Here is a 24,593-nt window from a genome sequence, read left to right on the forward strand (position 1 = left end):
TCAGCCAGTGTCAGCTCCATGCATTAGTAAACTATCCCACTGAGTAAGTAATATCCAATCCAACTGGAATGCTTTTGGAAATATTAACTCTAGATAATGCCTATATTTGTGAAAAATTAATTCATGGCCATTATTGCAAATATGTTTTTAATGTCAAATAAATACAGCCTAGAAAATTAGATCTGGCTTTTGAGCTGGTGGCAGGTTATGCAAACAGAATAATGTATTTTTTCATTTTTTTACAAATGTTATTCCCCGAGAGCAAATGCGTAACCGATGTAAACCTGAATCTCTGCAAGAAAATTTTTCTTTGGGCTTTTTGCCCGTCTGTAAATGTAGTATTTTCAAAGGGCTGTACGATCTACCCATCTTGGGAAAATTTCCTGGCCAATCCATCCCATTTATCAAATTTATCACATTTGCTTTTCCATTTTTACTTCTGTGGGCAATGGCTGATTATGTTGTTACCATTTCAGGCTTTGCACATCTATCTTTCTGTTGCCTGGAGAGGAGAGATGACATAATTCCTGTGTCAGTCAGACATCATCTGGGATTCATTAAAACCAAGCAGAGTTCTGAGACAGGAAAATTGCTTTTGATTCTGTGTGTCTCACTAGTCAGTGAAAATCTCAGATAGGTTCTTCGTTCTAATCACTAAAATTGGTCTAAGCCTCTCTTTGTTTTCCTCTGGCTTGGAGAATAATTTGGCACTTCAAATTCCCCTTGGACTTCCCCAAACCTTTCATTTTTTTATGATTTTTGTAAAGAGCTTATTAGGTGCCGGGCACTGCTCTAAACACTGGGATAGATAATAATCATGTTGGTATTTGTTAAACGCTTACCATGAGCCACATACTGTTCTAAGCGCTAGGGTAGATACAAGATGATCAGGTTGTCCCACATGGGGCTCACAGTCTTCATCCCCATTTTACAGATGAGTAACTGAAGCCCAGAGAAATTAAATGACTTACCCAAGGTCACTCAGCTGACAGGCGGAGGAGCCGGGATTAGAACCCACGACCTCTGACTCCCAAACCCAGGCTCTTGCCACCAAGCCACGCTAGATCCAAGGTTATCAGGTTGTCCCACGTGGGGCTCCCAGTCTTCATCCCCACTTTACAGATGAGGTCACTGAGTCCCAGAGAAGTGAAGTGACTTACCCAAGGTCACACAGCTGACAAGTGGTGAAGCCGGAATTAGAACCCATGACTTCTGACCCCCAAGCCCGGGCTCTATCCACCAAGCCACGCTAGATACAAGTTGATCGGGTTGGACACGGTCCACATCCTACATGGGGCTCGTAGTCTTAATCCCCATTTTCCAGAGGAGGGAACTGAGACCCAGAGAAGTGAAGCGTCTTGCCCAAGGTCACCCAGGAGACAAGCGGCGGGGGCCTCGATTAGACCCCAGGTCCCCAGGCCCGGGCTCTATCCCCGAAGTCCCGCTGCTTCCCTTTCTCCCCTCTCCTTGGGTGAGGAGATGGCTGCCTCTGCTGTCACTTTTTCCTCCCAGTCCCCTGGGTGTACCACGTCGCCAAGGCAGACGGACATCTTACGTCTCGGTCCACGGCCCTCTTTCCCCCGACGGACATTCCCTCAGCCCGGCCTGGAAGGGGCCCAGGCCTGGCACGCTGCCGGCTGAAACGAACATGAGCTCCCCTTCTACATGCTTTATTCATAAAATAATAATGGTATTTGTTAAGCGCTTACTATGTGCCAGGCGCCGTACTAAGCGCTGGGGCGGATACAAGCAAATCGGGTTGGCCACAGTCCCTGTTCCATGTGGGGTTTCACAGTCTCAATCCCCAGTTTAGAGACGAGGTGACTGAGGCCCGGAAAGGTGAAGTGGCTTGCCCAAGGCCACACGGCAGACAAGTGGCAGATCCGGGATTAGAACCCATGACCCGCCGACTCCCAGGCCCGGGCTCTATCCACTACTCCATGCTGCTCTTCTTTACGGGCAGGAAGCGTGTCTACCAACTCTGTTGTACTGTACATTCCCGAGGCTTAAGTCCAGTGCTCTGCACACGGTAAGTGCACTATAAATACCACTGATCGATTGACTAGTATCATCCCATGCGTCCACCCTGAGACTGTCTCTTTTACTTCCGAAAGAGCCCGGGCTTGGGAGTCAGAGGCTGTGAGTTCTAATAGAGAAGCAGCGTGGCTCAGTGGAAAGAGCCCGGGCTTTGGAGTCAGAGGTCATGGGTTCGAATCCCAGCTCTGCCACTTGTCAGCTGTGTGACTGTGGGCAAGTCACTTCACTTCTCTGGGCCTCAGTGACCTCATCTGGACAATGGGGATTAAGACTGGGAGCCCCACGTGGGACGACCTGATTCCCCTGTGTCTACCCCAGCGCTTAGAACAGTGCTCTGCACATAGTAAGGGCTTAACAAATACCAACGTTATTATCATTATTATTATCCCGGCTCCACCACTTGTCAGCTGTGTGACCTTGGGCAAGTCACTTCACTTCTCTGGGCCTCAGTTAATTCATCTGTCAAAAGGGGATGAAGACTGTGAGCCTAATTCCCTTGTATCTACCCTAGCACTTAGAACAGTTCTTGGCATGTAGTAAGCGCTCAACAAATACCAACATTATTATCATCATTATTATTACTTGTGAACAAAGGGCAAGCATTCTACTTTTACATCCGGTCTACTTTTACCTCCTGAACATACTTGGCATAAATCAAGTAACTCAGACCAGGACTTCCTAAGATAGGTGACAGCTCTTAAAGACAATAATAATATTAACAATGATGATAAGAAGACGACGACGATGAGATGATAATCGTCGAATGCATGAAATGTGAGGCTGGACAGTCTCTGCCACTTTCCAAAGCCTCAACTATGCATTCGAAGGGAATAATTCCTCCCAAAAGGAAAAGGAGCTATTTTTGGTTGGCACTTTCCTTTAAAAATAGCCCAAAGAGCATCTGTAGTCCGACCACCACGACCACATCTTTGGTTCATTAAAGTTGGATAGTTATTCAGAACCAGAACAGACTGGTATACACCAAGTGTTCATCAGCACAGGTCAACAGGTTTAAAACAAGAACTGGGCAGATTGTGCTGCATTTAGTGTATTAAAACTGAAAGTATCTTTCTTCGCTAACATTCTCTGCCACTTTTTGCAAACCTGGTCTTGGCGTTTCTAGAAAAGAAAAAAAAGCACACGTGAAACGGGACAGCCTTCTGGTTATCAGTCTTGATTTTATTTTACAATACATTCAAAAGATTCTGCATTTCCAAGGGTAATCAGATCAAATTCAGTTTAGCACTGCTGGTACCTAAGTTTCACAACTACCCTGGCTTCAAAAACAAGACAAATAAACGCACATTTGCGTCCTCTCCCTTTAAACACAGAACGAGCAGACTATAAAACGGGAAGAACATCCCTCTGCCTTCTTACCATCATGTGGGAAGGCATGTTATTCATCACATTTAAAGAGAACCATATGTAAAGAGAGGCAAAGTACGACGAGTCCTAAAATTCTGACCGACGGAATTCCCTTCTAAAAGGGACGAAACACCTCGCGTTTATTGCCAGAAGAAGCGCTCGATTCCGCCCCGGGGGGGGACAGAGGAAGAAAAGATGCTCCCGCTTTCAACCCTTCCGTGTACCGACCCTCACCCTTCCACCGCCTCCCGCCGCCTAACAGAGAACAGAATCGCCCCATCAAAATGCCACAGAGTCAGGGAGCGGTAGCCTCGGAAAGGCCGAGAGAGGAAATTTACTCTGAGAACGGACAGGAAAGCGATTCGGTCGCGTGGGTTCTACGTGAAGAGAGGTATTCCACGTCAAGTGCGTTCGGATCTAGAGTTCGGATCGATTTGTTAACCGCCCTCCCATAAAATAGTGGTCTAGTGTGAGAATTTCCATTTTCATCACTGAAAAGGAAGAGTCCCTATTACAGTACGTTCTGGTCTCCCCCAAATAGAGAAAACGGGTCTGATTGCGTAAGCCCCACCGCTGCGAAGGAGGGGAGCTTCGGATAGTCGAGACACGAGAAGACACGGGTGCAAATGAGCAACGATCTAACCGCGGGAACGACGTCACAACAAAGCGAGGCCGGGAGAGTTGGCTACAGAGAGAGATTCAGTTCTCCAAAAGGAGAGGGTGGGGGTTGCTTCTGCCTTTTTCCTAGGGAAAAGGATTGCTCCAAAATATGTGGACCTCAGTGCTTTCTTCGATACAGCCGGAATAACGAGAGGACGGACCTCCAATCCAGAAAGGCGGGCCGTGCGAATCGGAGCGCTACTACCCGTGGTTGGCTGAGGGCTTCTCGCCGGGGCCTTCGAACTGCTTCCCGTCAGTTAGTTCGTCCAAACCACGGGCTTCAGCGCACCCGCACGGGTCTCTACCTGACCCTCTCGAAAGCTCCTGCCGGGCCAGCGTTCTGTGCTGCCAGAAGAGTCCTGAGCCCGACCTCTCTTTCCTAAGCTCACGAAAAGTAGGTTGGTCATCTCGGACCGTCCCCTTGACCGAGACGCCCGGACTCCCTGCGGGTGCAGGGAAGGAGGGGGGTAAAGGAAAGAGCGGAAGGTTCTCAACACACCAGAGAAGAATCCTCAACGGTCCCAGTGTTCAGTTCACTATCTCAGAAGCAGCCGCCCGTTATCAAAAGAGGTCGGCTCCGGGCGGGGGCGTGGAAACGCTGTGGCGGCCAGAGTGATCTGGGTGGAAATGCCAGACAAATTCACGTCATCAAATGCAGATTCACCGGAGAAAACACGGAACCCAGGTGTACAGTATATCTAGAAAGATGTCCTTACGCACGTTTAGAAAAAGTTACAATGCACTCCGAAAGTTCATTTGTTTCAGGCAATCCAAGTACAACAGAAGGCACTGTTACCCTTAGGAATCCATCAATTCGGCATGGCAAAAACCTGAGAAGTGCAAATGGATTGGATTGAACCTTTTAAACCCGTCCGAGCCAGGTAGCCTTTGGGGGCGAAGATCTGACCTGTGCAGACCAACGTTCAAAAAGACTTCACACGTTACAGTAGTGGGGAGAGGGGAAAGAAGAGGGGGAGAGAAGGGAAAGGGAAGTGCTGTCGAACGCCAGGTGGAAGCTGGAACAGCAGGACACTGCAAAGGAAAACTTCCTTCATTTTCTCTCCTTTGACGCTCCCACGTCAACAGCCGTCGTGAAATAAAATGCAACGATAAAATTCAGTCTCTTGCAGTTTCTTTCTCCAATAGTTGCCAGGTATAGTTCCAAAGGCGAACAGTCCTTTGCTCTCAGATGTGAAGCCACTGTTGTTGAGTATTCTTTGTCCCTGGAGTTCACAGAAGGCAAGCAGAGAAAAGGTTTCAAGTGGAGTAAACTCAAGAGGGGTAGTTTTCGATTTAATGTCAGTCGGCCACTCAGTCAAATTGAATGCTGACGGGGTGCAGAGCACTGTACTAAGCACTTGGGAGGGTACAATATAACAATTCATTCATTCAATCGTATTTATTGAGCGCTTACTGTGTGCAGACCACTTTACCAAGCGTTTGAGAAGTACAAATTCTGCAACAGAGAGAGACAATCCCTGCCCACAGTGGGCTCACAGTCTAGAAGGGGGGAGACAGGCATCAAAACAAGTAAACAGGCATCAGAAGCATCGTTATAAATAGAATTATAGATATATATACATCATTAACTTAAAAATAGAATTATATTTATAAATATGTACATATATATACACGAGTGCTGTGGGACGCGGGGCGTACAGCGGGTTGGGGCGCTGGGGAGGGGAGCAGAGGAAAAGGGGGGCTTAGTCTGGGAAGGCCTCCTGGAGGAGGTGAGCTATTCGTAAGGCTTTGAAGGGGGGACGTGGGCTCGTTTGGCGGATTTGAGGAGGGAGGGCGACCCAGGCCAGAGGGAGGACGTGGGCCAGGGGTCGACGGCGGGACAGGCGAGAACGAGGCCCAGTGAGAAGGTTAGCGGCAGAGGAGCGGAGTGTGAGAGCTGCAATGGAGGAGAGAAGGGAGGTGAGGTATGAAGGGGAAAAGTGATGGACAGCTTTGAAACCAATAATGAGGAAATTATAGACACACACAAATAGACACATTCCCTGCCCACAACAAGCTTACAGTCTCTAGAGGGGGGAGACAGACATTAATATAAATAAATTACAGCTATGCACCTAAGTGTTGTGGGACCGGGGGGGATGAATAAAAGGAGCAAGTCAGGGTGACGCAGAAGGGAGGGGGAGAAGAGGAAAGGAGGGTTTAGTCAGGGAAGGCTTCTTGGAGGAGATGGGCCTTCCATAAGGCTTTGAAGATGGGAGGGGAGAGAGGAGAGTAAATATCTGTGGGTATGAAGAGGGAGGGCGTTCCAGGCCAGATGCAGGATGTGGGCGACAGGTCGACCACAAGACAGACAAGATCGAGGTACGGTGAGTGGGTTCGCATTAGAAGGGGGGGAGAGTAACTGTCTGGCGGATATGGCTTAGACTCATGAGGTTATCCTGCTATTTAGGTCTTCGCTCCACTGAAAGGAAAAGTCTCAGAGGAGCAGTTACGCCAACGCTGGATGTTAATAACCACGAAAAAAGCCACGTCATGAAAATAACATCCAAGTCACACCCTCTCCAAATTAGCACCTCCTGGAGCATCAGCCACGCTCTGGTCTACCCAACCACAGTACTTCAACAGACCTGCAGCACTCCTTCTGTATTCTGCGACCGTACAGATCTCCTGTAATGCTTTCTTCTGATCCTCGCTGAGCGGAGCTAGCAACGAATGGTACCAAGCAGCATCCCGACTCTGAACCGCTGTCAGACCCAGAAAAAAGACGGGGCGAGTTAGAAATACGGCTAATACGATAATTACGGTACTGGCGAAGCGCTCACCGATATCCCGCTTAGAATTCTTCGTCGGTTCCGGGAAAAGAGTGTCCGTCAGGAGCGTGTTAAACCAAGTATTAAACAGACACATTCCCTGCCCACGGCAAGCTTACAGTCTAGAGGGGGGAGACAGACATTAATATATTACAATATAATATATTATATTAATATATGCCAAATTGTACATTCCAAGCGCTTAGTACAGTGCTCTGCACATAGTAAGCGCTCAATAAATACTACTGAATGAAAGTATTCGTTTCTGTAGGAAATCATTTTAAAATGAATGGGGCGATTCTCAAGACCCAAAAACTGGATCAAGCAATATTAAGGCGGTGATTTTAAAAAAACCCCACAATATTGTCACACGATCAAAAAGCAGCATAAATATATCCCGCTAATAAGACTGTCAATCGATGGCATTAATTGAGGGCTTCCTGCAGACCACTGCACCAAGCGCTTGGGAGACTACAAAATAACAGAGTAGGTTTGTGAGCATGTATGGAAATCCTGAATTTTCAGCATTATCTTTCATGTCTTATCAGCAAAAAGACCACTTGTGCTAACAGAATTGGGATCTTGTCATTAGAGACCATCCCATTTCATTTCATTACTAGACAATCACTCTCTTCAAATCACTCAGAATCCTTCAAAGGTTAAAAAGGAGGGGAAAGGAAGTGATTAAGCCAAGGCAAACTCTACAGCTTTGCCCCAGGGTGAAAGGCCACTCTATGTGATTCCGGCCTGAAAATTCCAAAGCGCTGCGGCTGCTGCCAAATCCTATATTTTAAAAATGACATTTCAGGGAAACCCAGGCAAATTATGAGCATTACGTAGCTTAAAAAGACTAAGATTTATTTCTTCTCTTGTTCATTTGAGACACTCTGATTACAACCCTGCAGTTAAAGTTGAAAGGACCAGGATCTCGTCTGGCAGAAATCAAGCAGACGCAACTCAATCGAGTACGGACTTTCACGTTACGATCGCCTCCACTCCATTTAATTCCCACAGGCCGCCGCTCTGACCTAGCTATAAATTAACTCAACTCAGGTCTAATTCCTGCCTGTGCATTCTTTCCGAGCGCTCAGTGCAGTGCTCTGCACCCAGTAAGTGTGTAATAAATGCTATTACTACTTCTTCTATTATTACTATTGTTTCAGCTTCCCGGTGGTTGCCTACTAGTAATAAAACTAAGCTGAATATGAAAATTCAACAACAAACCGTTCAGGGAGGAAAAGTTGAACGTCTGCCTAAACCGTTACAAAAACAGAGGTGAACTGCAACTACTGCCTTTCAGTGAATTACTCTCCTCCCCTTCAAAGCCTCATTGAAGGCCCATCTCCTCCAAGAAGCCTTCCCAGACTAAGCCCCCGCTTTCCTCTTCTCCCACTCCCTTCGGCGTCGCCCCGACTCGCTCCCTTTGCTCTTCCGCCTCTCCCAGCCCCACACCATTTTGGTCTATATCTGTCACTTGTTTATTTGTATTGATGTCCGTCTCCTCCCCCCAGGCTGTGAGCTCGGCCTGGGCGGGCAACGTCACTGTTTATTGTTGTAATGTACTTTCCCAAGCGCTTAATACAGCGCTCCGCACACAGTAAGAGCTCAATAAATACAATTCAATGATTGAATGAATTACTGATGGACTTTGGAAGATGACTGTTATGCTACCCCTGTGCATGGCATATTCTCTGAATAATAATAATAATAATTATGGTATTTAATAATGATGGTATTTGTTAAGCTCTTACTATGTGTGAAGCACTGTTCTAAGCGCTGGGGGATACAAGGTGATCAGGTTGTCCCACGTGGGACTCACATTCTTTTAATCCCCATTTTTCTACATGAGGGAACTGAGGCCCAGGGAATAATAATAATAATAATGTTGGTATTTGTTAAGCGCTTACTACGCGCTGGGGTAGATACAGGGTAATCAGGTTGTCCCAGAGAAGTGAAGTGACTTGCCCAAGGTCACACAGCAGACAAGTGGCGGAGTCGGGATTAGAACCCACGACCTGACTCCCAGGTCCGGGCTCTTTCCACTAAGCCACGCTGCTTCTATGGTCTGAATGGAGACCATAGTGATTTTCCAAGTGTCCCCCACGATCGCCCTTTTCTCCAGACTGTGGGTTGATTTCTACCCCCCGAAAATGGTCCCAGTTGCTTCTCAATCACCCAACCTTGCTCCCGGCCTGCTACGGTTGCCGCAGTTACATTCCACGCCTCATTTTTCATTCATTCATTCAATCGTATTTATTAGTGCTTACTGCATGCAAAGCACTCTACTAAGGGCTTGGGCAAGTACGATGTAACAGTAGAGAGGCACATTCCCTGCTCACAGCGAGGTTACAGTCTAGAGGGGGAGACAGACATAAGAGAAGCAGCGTAGCTCAGTGGAAAGAGCCCGGGCTTGGGAGGCAGAGGTCATGGGTTCGAATCCCGGCTCTGCCACTTCTCAGCTGAGTGGGGGCAAGTCACTTCACTTCTCTGTGCCTCAGTTACCTCATCTGTAAAATGGGGATTAACTGTGAGCCTCACATGGGACAACCTGATGACCCTGTATCTACCCCAGCACTTAGTGCTCTGCACATACTAAACGCTTAATAAACACCAACATTATTATTAATAATGGTATTTGTTAAGCGCTTATTATGTGCCAAGCAGCATTCTAAGCGCCGGGGTAGATATGAGGTATCAGGTTGGACACAGTCCCTGTCCCACATGTAGACAAATAAATTACAGATACATACATAAGTGCCGTCTTTGTCTTATTTTCCAACCTAAGGCTCTACAGGTTGGGCCCATGATTTTTAGATTAGCTGCCTTGAAATTTCACTCCGCTTCTGTCCAATCACTTCTCCGAGATAAAGTTCTAGCCACCCCACCCTTATCGGGTGTTTCGGTTTGGGGGTTTTTTTGGTTTTGCTTTTAATGGGATTTGTTAAGCGCCCTATGTGCCCTGCACTGTACAGGGCTGGGGTAGATACGAGCTATTCAGGTTGGACACAGTCCCCGTCCCACGTGGGGCTCCCAATCTTAAGCCCCATTTTACAGATGAGGGAATGGAGGCACCGAGAAGTGAAGTGACTTGTCCAGGGTCACACGGCAGACAAGTGGCGGAGCCAGGAAAAGAACTCAGGTCTTTCTGATTCCCAGGCCCGTGTTCTATTCACCAGGCCACGCTGCTTCTCAGCGTTATTAGCTAGCCGAAGGGGCACCTTATCTATTGCAGAATCCAAGTCGCTTCTGAAGAGACTACGGCAGTCCAGGAAACAGGAAAGGTGCTGTTCCTTGAAGCTACTCCATATGTTTCCCCCAGTTGGTTCATGGAACTAAATCACTTAATTCTTTTAAGCCAGATCTTCTCAATTTCTCTGGGGGTGTATCAGCAGCACCGAATTAGAGCACCGTACCCAAGTCAAGCTACGTCCTTCAAAGATGAAACTTCCAGGCCTGTACAAGTGGGATGCCTTTAATGCAATCCCTTCTATTACGGACCGCTTTGAAATGTACCTTTCAGTCCATTAAACTGCCAATTTCTTTAGCCTGGAGCGGGCTATTACTGCAAAAAGAAACTGCCTTAGGACAAAGGGAATAGTTTAACCAAATCCTCCCTCCCCTTCAATGAGGGACACCTGCACCACTAAAGTTGATTGGGGGGGGCTCTCCGGTTCCGTTTTCTAAACGTATTTGCTCTTTCATTTTACTTTGACTGGATATTTTACGATACTCAATGGTTTTTGAGCACTTACTATGTATAGAGCACTGTACTAAGCACTCGGAGAGCACCGTAAAACAGAATTAGCAGACACATTCCCGGCCCAAGATGAGCTTACGGTCTAGAGGGAAAAATCATAATTTTTCAAAACACTAGTAGGTTCAACTTAATGATCCATTCTAATTGGCTTTAAAGATACCGATTCTAGGTTGGAGATATATATATATATTTTTCTGACTTGGAGTCTTCAGTGGAAACTTGGAAGCTGCATTCCTCACAGGAATGCTTGGGATACATAAATATGCTATAGATAGATAGATGCACCTATCTACATCTATATACATAATCTACATCTATGTATATATGAGCATGTGCACATCTATCTATCCATACATAGATAAATAGATATACACCCAGCACTATGGCCTGTTGGATAGAGCACGGGGCCGGGAGTCAGAAGGACCTGGGTTCTAATCCCAGCTCAGCCACTTGTCTGCTGTGTGATCTTGGGCAAGTCACTTCACTTCTCTGGGCCTCAGTTACCTCATCTGTAAAGCGGGGATTAAGAGTGAGGGAACACGGACACTATCTAACATGATTAACTTATATCTACCCCAGAGCTTAGTACAGAGCCTGGCACGTAGTAAGCGTTTGACAAAGCACATTTCATATATAAATATATTCTTTTCATATAGATGTATATATATGTACACATATATATGAGTGAAATTCCTGTGAGGAATGCAACTTTTAGAGTTATTACTTTATTGCCCTTAGAGACCTTTCTACTGGGGACCCGAAAAAATATCCCAGACATACTTAGTAGGGCTTGTGTAAAAAACTGGTATTCATCCACACTATTTTCTAGGTCCAGAGGAGTGCTGAATCCCTCAAGGGCCGTTTCCTCCAACACGTCCTCATCCCAGTCATCATCTTCGTCATCTTCCTCTTCGTCTCCTCCAAGATTCTCTTGCATCAGCTGACCGGTTTCGTTGGTCTCCTCTTCATCGCTTGGGATCTCCTCTGTAAATCCATCAGATAGTTAAGTAGAGCAGATCGTCCCAGTACACACAAACACCTCAACATACCTAGATAACCGTTCTTTAAATCCCCAACTAAAGGATCGGAAGGTCACTGCTTCGTATAGGTTTCGGCAAATCTAAGTCCGATCGTCATCCAAGTGAGTGGGGAATCACACATCTACTTCAAGCTATAAAAAGGGAAAAGACAACACTATTCCTTGGAAAGATTAAAATGGTCTACCCCAAAAAAGTTGAGGTGACTTCTAACAGTTCCTAAATCTGCAATCTAGCTCCCGTTGTTACTGTACCTTAATCGATCAACCAGTGATACTTACTGAGCACTTACTGTGTGAAGAGCTCCGTACTAAGAACTTGGGAAAGTACAATACAGTAGAGTTGGAGCCGACAAACTAAGTAGGAGAGACAGGTGGTGGGGAAGCAGCAGAGTATGAGGATATCTACATTCCCCACCTCTAGACTGTAAACTCGTTGCAGGCAGGGAATATCACTGTTTATTGTTGTACTATACTTTCCCAAGCGCTTAGTTCAGGGCTCTGCACACAGTAAGCGCTCAATAGCTACGACTGACCATACATTTTGGGTGCAGGGGTTGGGGAGAGAGGGTTGAGTATCAGAGCGCTAAAGAGGTACAGATCGAAGCGCGTAGGTGACCCAGAAAGGAGGGCAAACCGTGGGGAAATGAGAGGGTGGGCTTCACGGAGGAGATTGTGTTTATAATACGGCTCGGAAGGTGGGGAGAGTGTTGGCCTGCCCGGCCAGAGGGAGGGCGTGAGCAAAGGGTCGGTGGTGAGTTAGATGAACTGAAGTCAATCGACTGATCGCATGTGTTGAACCCTTACTGTGCGCGGAGCACCATACTAAGCGGTTGGGAAAGCACAGCGTAACAGAGTTGGGAGATGTGTTTCCTGGCCACCACAAGATACAGCGAGTAGGCTGGCGTTACAGGAGTGAAGTCCACGGGCTGAGCTGAAATGGGAGATCAGCAAGACTAAGGAGGGGGAGGGCTGAAGGACTGCCTTAAAGTAGACGGTGAGAAGTTTCCGTTTGACGCGGCGGTGGACGGGCAACTCGTTGGAGGTTTTTGAATACATAGGTGCATATATCTATCTATCTACAGCATGTATATGTATCAAAGGCATTCCTGTGAGGAACGCAGTCTCCAAGTTTCCACTAAAGACTCCAAGTCGGAAATATATATATCTCTCCAACCTAGAATCTGTATCTTTAAAGCCAGGTAGAATGGATCGTTAAGATGGACCTACTAGTGTTTTGAAAAATCCAGTCCATTCAAAGCGGACTGAGTGTTTTTTTAATAGAAAAACGATCCGTCAGAAGAGTGAAATAGGTACTGGAGTAGGGAGAGACTGGGGGGCGAGGACATCGGTGAGGAGGCCGATGAGAGTAGCAGTTTGGATGGAGAGGGAGGAGGGGATTCTGTAGCTATTGTGAACGGAGAACTGACAGAGTTTGATGACGGACTGAAAATGCGGGTGGGATGAGAGAGATGAGTCGAGGATAATGCCTCTTTCAAGACAGTGAGAGACGGGAGATGACGGTGTCGTGTACAGTGGTGGGGAAGATAGGGTTTGGGTGGGAAGATGAAGAGTTCTGTTTCGGACGGGTTACGTTTGGGGTGTTGGCAAGGCATCTGAGGAGGGATGTCCTAAAGGCAGAAGGAAAAGGGAGATTGCAGAAAAAAGAGAGCTGTCAGGACTGGAGAAGTATATCTGGGAATCATCCACACAGAGATGGCAGCTGAAGCCACGGGAGCGAATGAGTTCTCCAAGGGAGTGGCTGGAGCTGAAGAATAGAAGGGGGATCCGGAACTGAGCCTTGAGAGACCCCCACAGTTAGGGGTGGGAGGGAGAGGAGGAGCCCGCGAAGGAGACGGAGAATGAACGGCCGGAGAGATGAGAGGAGAATGGGGAGAGGGCGGAGTCAGTGAAGCCGAGGTTGGATAACGTTTCCAGGAGAAGGGGGTGGTCCACAGTGTCGACGGCAGCTGAGAGGTCGAGGAGGATCAGGATGGAGTAGGGGCCGTTGGGTTTGGAGATCTACTGCTTCCCCCTGCTTTCTCTCTGTAAGATTTCTTACTATAGGCTCCTGGCAAGGATTCATTTTTTTTCCCCCTTAAAACAAACACTGAATGATAGCGTTACTCACTTAAAAAAAAAAAAAATATTGAGCTCCGTTTCAGATTGTAGGCTTTTGAACAATTAACAATTTTTAACAATTAACTGGTCAGGAAGTGCCTGGAAATGCCCTTCCCAAAGAAGAGGTCATTACTGCTCTTAGAAAGGGTGAAAATACAAAACTGGAAAGAAGGTCATTACCTTTGGGAGGGTGAAAAGGGGAAGCTCGACTCCATGATTTGTGGTAATGGGGGAGGGTGTTGCTTTTTTCAGAGTTTAGTACAGTGCTGTGCACAGAGTAAGCACTCAATAAATACCACAGATTGGCATGTTACCATGGATTGGGTGACATTTCAGTACCAGTCTGTTCCCAGTATACAGGCAACTACTGAAACTGATATGAAAGCAGCATTTCAGTCTCAAATTTCCACTGGGTATAAAAAAATGTGCATTTGTAGAAAATGCATAATAACGTGGACTTTGCGAAAAAGACACCAACGGGCAAAAGTCTGCTGTTGACACCAACTGACGACGTCTCTCTGACTCAACTGTCATTAAATCCACCCCAGCGAAGCACCACGGGTGCGACTGGAGAAGCAGCGTGGCCTCGTGGGAAGAGCACGGGGCTGGGAGTCAGAGGACCTGGGTTCTGATCCCAAGCTGTGTCGATTGCTTGCTGTGTGACCTTGGGTAAGTCACTTCCTTTCTCCAGACCTCAGTTTCCTCAACTTTAAAATGAGGATTTAATACCTATTCTCCCTTCTACTTAGACTGTGAGCCCCATGAGGGACAGTGCTTAGAACCATGTTTGACACTGAGTCGGTGCTTAACAAAGACCATAAAAAATAAAACAAACTGGAAGGTACCTCTTTGCCCTAAGGCAAAAAACCAGAGATCGGGCTAATCAACTGAAAAGAACACACGCCTGACAGAGTGGGAAGAATTTTAGAACACGGACTCCTCAAGAAGAGTGTGAATGTGTCTGTGTGTTTGTGCATGCGTGCGTATTTACGCATACTTAAGACAAGGGTGATAAAAAATTCTTTCAAGTTTTTCCTCCCACCATCTGTAAGTTATGCCTAGAAAGGGTAAATAGATACAAAATGTGAGACTGTTGATCATGCAGAGCTCAAGGTCTGTATATTGTGCAGAAAACAGTACCACATAGTCAAGTGGCTTGACTACAGCCTAATTCAAAACATGTTCACAGTAAAGTTATCCAAGGGAATTGGTGCAAGGAGATGAAGAGACAGAGACAGATGAAGAGGCAGGTTTTCCGACGTGTCTCACTATTCAATTCCCTGAACTCTAACAAGCCAAACCTCCATCAATCAACGGCACTTACTGCAGGCAAAACTCTCTTCTAAGAGCATGGGAGAGCAAAACCAAACTATTCCAATCCAGGGTATTATTTGAAATACACATTACCTGAATTCCTAGAATTTCTCATCCGACATATTTACTGAGAGTTCTCAGAAATCGTCCTAACCATTCACAACGGCAGAATTATTGCGGCACTAACCAAATGAAGAAGACTGGAAACTCTTCCCTTCTGGCTGCGCCTAGATTTCACTTGCTGTCCAGCCTTGGTTCCCAAGGGATTGAGGGAATCAATCAAATCTGTTAAGCGCTTACCATGTGCAGAGCACTGTACAAAGCACTTGGGAGAGTTTGAAATAACCAAGTTGGGTAGACAGATTCCCTGCCCACGACGAGCTTACTGTCCAGAGATAATGCTCATTATATTTTATTCAACTTTTTAAATTTGATAGTCTGATAATAATAACAATGGTATTTGTTAAACGCTTACTATGTACCAGGCACTGTACTAAGCGCTGGGCTGGATACAAGCAAATCAAGTCGGACACAGTTCCTGTCCCACGTGGGGCTCACAGTCTCAATCCCCATTTTACAGATGAGGGAACTGAGGCACAGAGAACTGAAGAAACTTGCCCAAGATCACCCAGCAGACAAGTGGAGGAGCTGGGATTAGGATACAGGTCCTTGTGACTCCCAGGCCCGAACCCTATCCACTAGACCTGGCTGCTTCAGGATGAGAACAATAGTTTGATCTTTTGCCTGTCAACAGTGATAGCCAGAATGATTGCAACATTCACAATGAATGCAATTTAATTTCATTCTGCCAAGAGAATGAATTATATGAACTTCTTGGTTGAATTCCCCTCTCAGGGTGGCACCTGGAGAGTTCCCAGTCCTCTACCAGTCTCGGCTACGGGAGGGAGAGTCAAGCGGAGGCCTGTCCGTTCCATTCCTAGCTCGGCTAGCGGATAGAGAGTGGCAGGCCGTCTGCTACAAGTCAACACTCACCCGTGCTGGGCAGCTGGGGAAACACGGGAGAGAGTCGAGGGTGGAGACTCGAGTTTAATAATAATAATAATGTTGGTATTTGTTAAGCGCTTCCTATGTGCCGAGCACTGTTCTAAGCGCTGGGGTAGACACAGGGGAATCAGGATGTCCCACGTGGGGCTCACACTCTTAATCCCCATTTTACAGATGAGGTAACTGAGGCACAGAGAAGTTAAGTGACTTGCCCACAGTCACACAGCTGACAAGTGGCAGAGCTGGGATTCGAACTCATGACCTCTTGACTCCAAAGCCCGGGCTCTTTCCACTGAGCCTGAGCGGAAGGCGGCGATGGTCAACCACTTCCATATTTTTACCAAGAAAATCTACGGATACGCTACCAGAACGATTGCAGATGGAGGTGGGGCGTTCTGGGAGAGAAGCGATCACGGCATCGTTAAGGGTCGGAGAAGACTCGTCGGCATAAAACAAATCTGGTTGAATATATGAAAAAGAGAAAAAAACCCAGCCCACCACAGCTCTTAAGAGCTCACCAGGCCAAATACAACCTTCCTGAACAGCAATCAAGCAGTCCATGGTATTTAGAGAGGCAGCGTGGCTTAGTGGAAAGAGCCCGGGCCTGGGAGTCAGATGGTGTGGGTTCTAATCCCAGCTCTGCCGCTTATCAGCTGTGTCTCTTTGGGCAAGTCATTTCACTTCTCTGTGCCTCAGTTACCTCATCTGTAAAATGGGGATCTTTAGACTGTGAGCCCCAGGTGGGACAACCTGCTAACCTTGTATCCATCCCAGAACTTAGAACGGTGCTCGGCACATAGTAAGAGCTTAACAAATACCATCATCATCATTATTATTATTGTTCCTGTATGCAAAGACCTGTACTAAGCACTTGAGAAAGTTCAATACAACAGAGTTGGTGATCTCCGCCCACAAGAAGTCTACCGGCTGGAGGTGTGGGGGGGGACACCGACATTAAGATAGGTTAGGGATAGGGGAAATACAGTGAATCCTAAAGAGAAGATCCAAAATAGCTCAAGACCGAGATGATTTTGCGATGTACCTCCCTCTCCGACTACAAGTACATACTGAGCCCGGTTTCCACTTTAAGTGGCGAAGATCAGATTTTTACCGTTATCTTCTGCATCTGCTTTTTCATCTTTAGCATGACCTTCTTGATTTATAAGTTGTCTGGTGGCACACATTTGTTTCAGGCCCAGGAAAAGGAAGAGGATGGAGGGGACAATCTGTCCAACAACGGCTTCGACGGCAGGAGGTCGGTTTTGCAACTCCAGTAGGATGCTCAGTCCTATTATACACATCTTCCGATCGTGATGGCTAAAAATATACAGGCGGATTCGTTAGGAAAGGATTATAGAATCTAGTAATTCCTACATTGCGTGCTAACCACAATCATTTAAAACCAAAGCATCCAATGGCCGGTAGAGAGAGCACAAGCAAAACTAAGAAGGAGAAAGGGTTGCTTATCTTCCAAAATGAAAGCTATAATCTTAAAATAAAATTGTTATCGATATATTGGACTTTCCCAAAAAAGCTTCTTGCAAAATTCGCTAATAAAAAACTCTACTGAAAATTAAAGTCTTACCAAACACCAAAATTTAAAATGGCATCTATGTACATTTCAAAATTATAAGTAATAATGACAATGATCATGATAATTGTGATATCTGTTAAGCGCTTACTGTGTGCCAGGCACTGTACTAAGCGCTGGGGTAGATACGAGGTAATCAGGCTGGACACAGTCCCTGTCCCACATTGGGCTCACAGTCTTACCCCCATTTTACAAACAAGGGAACTGAGGCACAGAGAAGTGAAGTGGCTTTCCCAAGGTCACACAGCAGACAGGTGGTTGAGCCAGGAGTAGAACCCAGGTCCTTCGGACTCCCAGGCTTGTGCTCTATCGACTAGGCCAAACATGAAAGAGAAATGTCATCGGGGAGGTTACAACTAATCAAAATTCAAAATAAAGGAAGCTTAAGACAATCACTCGTATAGGCATCATTTGCTGTTAATGATAGTTCTGAATTCACTGACCCAAGTAGGACCAATAGTTAAGCTCTGCACTACCAAGTGACTAAACCAGAAGCAGTGTGGCTCAGTGGAAAGAGCCCGGGCTTGGGGGTGAGCGGTCGTGGGTTCTCATCCCGGCTCCGTCACTTGTCAGCTGTGTGACTTTGCGCCACTCACTTCACTTCTCTGGGCCTCAGTGACCTCCTCTGTAAAATGGGGATTAAGACTGTGAGCTCCTCGTGGGACAACCTCATTACCTTGTATCTTCCGCAGGACTTAGAACAGTGCTTGGCACATAGTAAGCGCTTAACAAATGCCATCATTATTATTATTAAAGCAAAAGAGGCTACCGTTCCCAAACAGGAACACTCAATTTGGTGATCTGTGAATTGTTTCTCTCTCAGCAAGTGCTTATGTGAAAAAAAACTTTACTCGAACCAAATCTCACCCAGCCAATTTCACTTTTCCTGAACCTCCACTTCCCTCCTCTCCTGACTCTTCTTGAGGGTTACAAAAGTGGAGAGGGAGAAAGCACCCTGCAGAAGACAGATATTCATCTGGCAATGGGATTCTTAAAGCTTCGACATTGAGCTCTCTACCTTAATCCTATTACTCCGGCTGTCGGATCGGTGTGAGCAGAGCGATATCAAGTCTCGGGTGATAGCACCAAGGACTCAACTTGAGCCCAAGTACCTCGGGAGTCCTTGCCGCTCTTAGATAAAAATGGAAAGACAAGTCTAATAAAGCAATTCCCTGGAATAAACCAATCCACATTTTTAAATAAGGGTAGAAGACCGGTTTATAAGGCTCTCGGTACGCTTTCTTAACTCCTTTCATATTGCAAACAGCTCTTTTCATGAAGAAGCAGATGAGAGCAGTTAAGCAATTAATAAAATAGCTACTGTTTAGAATCACTATCCTATGATAGGAAAAAAAAATTACTGAATGTTTTGGATCCTCCCTGATTGACGTTTCCAAACACGATTTCTGAACTGTATCTCTGGAGAAATCAAATACAAAGCAGGACTACAGAATATCCCACCTGTCCAATTTTCTAAACTTCTTTTCCGAGAAAAGAGGGGAAAATTGCTGCACATACAAAGCAACACTACAGCCCTTGAGGTGAAAATAACTCTTCAGTGCTCCCATATCCCCTCCCTTTAAAACAACAGTCAACCTCCAAATATGTGCGGTCAAAGAATATCACCCTCAATGAGGTGAGGGTGAAATTTATATTCTAATCGTCTTAATGGCTAGAGTAAGCCTTCTTTGACTAAGACCTCATTTCCTCTTCTCCCACCCCCTTCTGGGTCACCCCATCCTTCCCTCAGCCCCAAAGTATTTATGTACATATCTGCAATTTATTTATATGAATGTCTGTCCTCCCCTCTAGACTGTAAGCTCATTGTGGGCAGGGAATATGGCTACTAACTTTATTGTCCTCTCCCAAGCAGCAGGGCTTAGTGGGTAGAACACGGGCCTGGTTGTAATCCCGGTTCCGTCGCTTGTTGGCTGTGTGACCCTGGGCGAGTCACTTCACTTGTCTGTGTCTCATATACCTCGACTGTAAAATGGGGCTTGAGACTGGGAATCCCACGTGGGGCAGGGATTGCATCCAACCTGATTAGATACAGTGCCTGGCACATAGTAAGTGCTTAAAAAATATCACATTTAGTACAACACGCTCTGCACCCAGTAAGGGTTCAATCAATACGGTCGATTGACTGATTGATTGGTTTTCTATGCTTCTTAAGGTCCTTCCCCAGACCTTCCTCAGACCTGCCACTCTAGGATAGAGATGCATCCACAGGAGGAAAGACAAAAGAGATCGAGACTTTTCTGTGTGTATTTCTAAAGGCAGGGAGAGGACGTGTTTGACCATTACAGCAATCGAGATGGGTGAGGCGGGGCAGGGGAAATAGGAATCATCCTCTAAATTCTGGATCTCCAGGGGAAGGGGAAACACAGAGAAACTTGAAGGTGGCAGGGTCAAACTACAGAAGAGAACACTTTCACGGAGCCACTGGTAAGCATTTGGAATTTTGCTCTCACAGGAAATCACGTCAACTGAAAAATATCAACAAGCTCAAGAGTATGGTAAATTCATAACTGAGCAATCCATGGCGGGTTACTAGGGTGAAGTTTGGAACCCTTTTTTATGGTATTTGTTAAGCGTTTACTATGTGCCAGGCACTGTACAACATGCCGAGTAGATTCAAGCTAATCAGGTTGGACGCGGTCCGTGTCCTACAAGGGGCTTACTGTCTTAATCCCCATTTTATAGATGAGGTAACTGAGGCACAGGGAATTTAAGTGAGTTGCCCAAAGTCTCACAGCAAACAAGTGGTAGAGCCGGGAACAGTACCCAGGTCCTTCTGACTTGGTGGGCAGGGAATGTGTCTGTTCGTAATAATAATTACGGTATTTGTTAAGCATTTACTATGTACCAGGCACTGTACTAAGCGCTGGGGTGGATATCAATTAATTGGGTTGGACACTGACCCTGTCCCAGGTGGGACTCACAGTCTCACCCCCCCCCCCCCATTTTACAGATGAGGTAACTAAAGCACAGAGAAGTTAAGTGACTTGCCCAAAGTTACACAGAAGACGTGGCGGAGCTGGGATTAGAACCCATGACCTTCTGACTCCCAGGCCCATGCTCTATAATAACGAGAATAATGATAATGTTTGTTATGTGCTTTACTTTATGCCAAGCACATATACTAAGCATTGAGGCATTGTACTACACTCTGAGGCACTGTACTGTACTCTATCCACCATACCATGCTGCTTCTCTGTTCTATTGTACTCTCTCAAGCACTTAGTTCAGTGCTCTGCACAAAGTAAGCACTCAATAAACACCACTGAATGGACTGAATGAATTCCACCTGCGTGTTCTTTCCATTAGGTCAGGCTGCTTCTCAGACAGTCCATCCGTGACCTTTAGGATGAACTACAAAAAGTTCCTCCGAGTATCTGGTGGTCCAGGTCAGGAACGAAATACCGGGCTGGATGGGCTGACCCCAAAACAGCATTTATTCTCTTCTGTTAACATGACCAGGGCCAGCGGCCTGCAACGGAGTAGAAAAATCGACTCATTCTGCCTGGGCTTTTCCACCTTCTCTACTTATTTAACGATCCCCACCTCTTTCCCTAAATAACTTGTAAGGATGAGCCTCTCTATTCTTCCAGTGCCCTAATGCTGATCTACTTGGGAGAAGCGGGTTCTTAATACCTGCTCATTTTCGGGAAGGATCAGTAACCGATTTGAAGGCGGTGGTCGGGTGACAAAGTGCTAGAGAAATACACCCACTACTTTTAATTTAAGGGAAGCATCTGCTTCAGCTCAGATGTTTTATTTTTTCTGCTAAAGAAACCTTAGCGAGCCATTTCGCTGGCCCGATTTCCAAGTTTTGTTCCCTCCGCTCATCTCTTCGGGAAGCCTTAACATTGTAAACGTTAATGATTCGCTAAAAGTCATAAAGAACCATGATTAAATAATGCCCAACCCCCAAGGAGAACTCCGTAAAAAAAGCAAAAAAGTCACCACCATCAGTGTTCATGATTTACACAAAATACTCATCCTGCAGGGCAAGTAAAGAGGACGCGGTAGTATTATCATTAAAAAAGAATTTCCAGATGATGAATCCGAATCATTACAGAAATGTAATGTTTCCTCCTTTGTACATTTGAGTCCTGAGCCAAGAGACTCCATGAACATTCCACAGCCCAGAAATCTTCGTCAGTAGGGAACTCGACAGGATCACAGAATTCTAATTGGCGTATTAACTATGAAATTTGATTCCTAAAAAGGCAATTTGTCTTTCCCTGATGCTTTAGCCAAGAAGTATGTAAAAAGCGCATCGACTTCTTGCAGTCAGATTAAAATTATGGGGTTCTTTCCCCACTGAAAATATTCAATTTTTCATTTAGGGATGATTAATCTACTTTGCATATTAGTCTCCATATTTTTCTCTCTTCTGCTTGATCTCCATTTCACTGTTCATAAACTCTTCTAATTCCAGGCAGATCTGCCATTGCCTGCTTTGTGACCTTGGGCAAGTCACTTAACTTCTCTTTGCCTCGGTTTCCTCTAAGGAAACTGCGGGTGAAATGCCCATCCTTCCTCCCCCTTAAACTGTGAGCACCATACGATCCCCACAGAGACTGTGTCTGACCTGATTACACCTTATCTACCTCAGCGCTTAATACAGTCCTTGGCACATTGTAGACGCTTAACAAATGACTATTATTATTATTATTATCATCAACACTTTTCCCAAATTGCTGGAAGGGCTGGGAGAGGAAGTGACACAATCACAATTATTGACTCCTGAGATTTGAAACAATTGCTTTGAAATGTTTCTGGATTTTGGGGGAATTTCAAAAATTCGAGTGGTTAGTTTCATTTAGACAACTAACCAAAAAAAAAAAAAAATCCAAGAGTAGATCCGTGAACTTTTTTTTATTGAGAGTCATCGGTCCAGTGATATTTTGTTATGGTTCTCCAGTTATGTTCCCTCTATTCAACGGTTACCGTATTTTCTAAAATCAAGCACTTCGAATATAGAGTGACTGCTGTGTGATCGTGGGCAAGTCACTTCACTTCTCTGTGCCTCAGTTACCTCATCTGTAAAATGGGGATTAAGACTGTGAGCCCCATGGGGGACACGGACTGTGTCCAACTTGATTATCTTGTATCTACCCCAGCGCTTAAAACAGTGACGGGCACATAGTAAGCCCTTAACAAATACCCTAAAACTTTTTTTTTAAAAAGGCCCTTTAAAACGAACATTCAAAGATTACCAGATTTATGCTAGGCAGGTCTTCATTTTACTAAGTACTGAAGGAAAGAAATAGAATCAAAAGTTGGCTGCAAATACCTTCTAGCTTGTCCCTTCTGAATCCTATCCGGTCTGGAGGACGCCCTGAACCCACAAAAACTTCAAACCCCAAGGCGATGCCACTGGGCCAGCTCAGTGGGAACACACTCGATGACTCAATGAGTTAATCACTGATCCTCTCCCGCCTCTGCCTCCTTGCTGACCTCCCAGTCTCCCGTCTCTCTCCACTCCAGTTCATACTTCACTCTGCTGCAGAGTGAAAATGTAGACTGGTTAATCCTATTGGATATTACCACCCTCTTAGTCTTCCCACTGTCGCTCACCAAAGAATAATAGTCTGTTGAACAAAGCAGCCCTACCTTGGCTCCAGTTCCAGAGATAAAACAATTCAAGACTTCCCCCAAACCAATATTTTTTCTTCTAAAACAACATGGGGAAATAGTAGTTTATAAATTCCCACACATCCTTCCAGAGCCTGGAGAACTTTTCCAAGTCAGAGGAATGCCATCTGGCTGAACCACTAGCAACAAAACTGCCTAAATGAGTGCCTGAAAATTCAAAATCCACCTCTCCAGAAAACAGATGGTAGGCTACAAATATTCTGCACAATTGAAGCAGAAAGAGAGATTATTTACCTGTAGGCTTAGTTCTCCAAAGAGGTGTGATCTCTCAGCTCAGTCGGGCAGGTTCATTTCTAGACTCTAAACTTGTTGTGGGTAAGGAATGTGTCCGTTTAGTAATAATAATGACAGTGGTATTTGTTAAGCCATGTGTAATAACTGGAGTAAGTGCTGGGGTGCACCTAAATAAATCGGGTTGGACACAGTCCCTGTCCCACATGGGGTTCACAGTCTCCATCTTCATTTTACAGATGAGGGAATCGAAGCCTACAGAAGTGAAGTGACTTGCCCGAGGTCACGCAGCAGACAAGTGGCAGAGCCGGAATTAGAACCCATGACCGACTGATTCCCGGGCCCGGGCTGTATACCGTACACTATACTCTTTCCTCTCCACTTATTTTGCTTTGTTGTCTGTCTCCCCCTGTGAGCCCGTTATTGGGCAGGGATTGCCTCTATCTGTTGCCGAATTATACCTTCCAAGCACTTAGTACAGTGCTCTGCACACGGTAAGCGCTCAATAAATACGACAACGGACGAATGAATCAAACGAACGAAGTGGTGGAGCCGGGGATAGAGCCCAGGGCCTTCGGACTCCCGGGCCGGTGCTCTAGCCACTCGGCCACCCTGCTTCTCCGGGAATATGTAGTGGATATCGCCGGATATCATTTCTAGAGCAAAGTGGGAGGAAAACTGTTCCGCTTTTCAGAAGACTGAAGTACTCCTACTTCGGCGGGCAAAAAGAGCCGGGTTTTGGGGAGGTAGGGGGAGAAGGAGGAGTCAAAGGGGCAGAGGGGAAGAAATGGAAACTGGCAAAGTTGGAGGAGACTAGACAGGAAACGGCATGGTCTGAGGATGGTTGACCCACACTGTAAGCTCCCCTTGTTCCTCAATTCCTCTGAGCAGGAGGAATTATGAGAAGCGGCGTGGTCTAGCGGATAGAGCCCGGACCTGGGAGTCAGAAGGACCTGGGTTCTAATTCCGGCTCCGCCACTTATCCGCTGTGTGATCTCGGGCAAGTCGCTTCAATTCTCTGGGCCTCAGTGACCTCATCTG

The 24,593-nt window shown here is 46.0% G+C and overlaps 1 protein-coding gene across 1 annotated transcript in view; it reads right to left on the minus strand.

Moving 5' to 3' along the window:
- Positions 1–3,195: 3,195 nt before the first annotated feature.
- The window catches only part of IPO8 (importin 8), a 112,784-nt gene continuing 91,386 nt past the window's right edge, over positions 3,196–24,593 (minus strand). The window contains exons 22-25 of the mRNA XM_029054597.2: positions 17,178–17,383; positions 11,371–11,574; positions 6,651–6,767; positions 3,196–5,285 (exon numbers count right to left, since the gene is read on the minus strand). Coding sequence (XP_028910430.1) covers positions 5,248–5,285; positions 6,651–6,767; positions 11,371–11,574; positions 17,178–17,383 — 565 coding nt within the window. The 3' untranslated portion in view covers positions 3,196–5,247. The remainder of the gene's footprint in view (positions 5,286–6,650; positions 6,768–11,370; positions 11,575–17,177; positions 17,384–24,593) is intronic.

The sequence above is a fragment of the Ornithorhynchus anatinus genome, chromosome 2 (assembly GCF_004115215.2).
Source record: "Ornithorhynchus anatinus isolate Pmale09 chromosome 2, mOrnAna1.pri.v4, whole genome shotgun sequence".
Classification (NCBI taxonomy): domain Eukaryota; kingdom Metazoa; phylum Chordata; class Mammalia; order Monotremata; family Ornithorhynchidae; genus Ornithorhynchus; species Ornithorhynchus anatinus.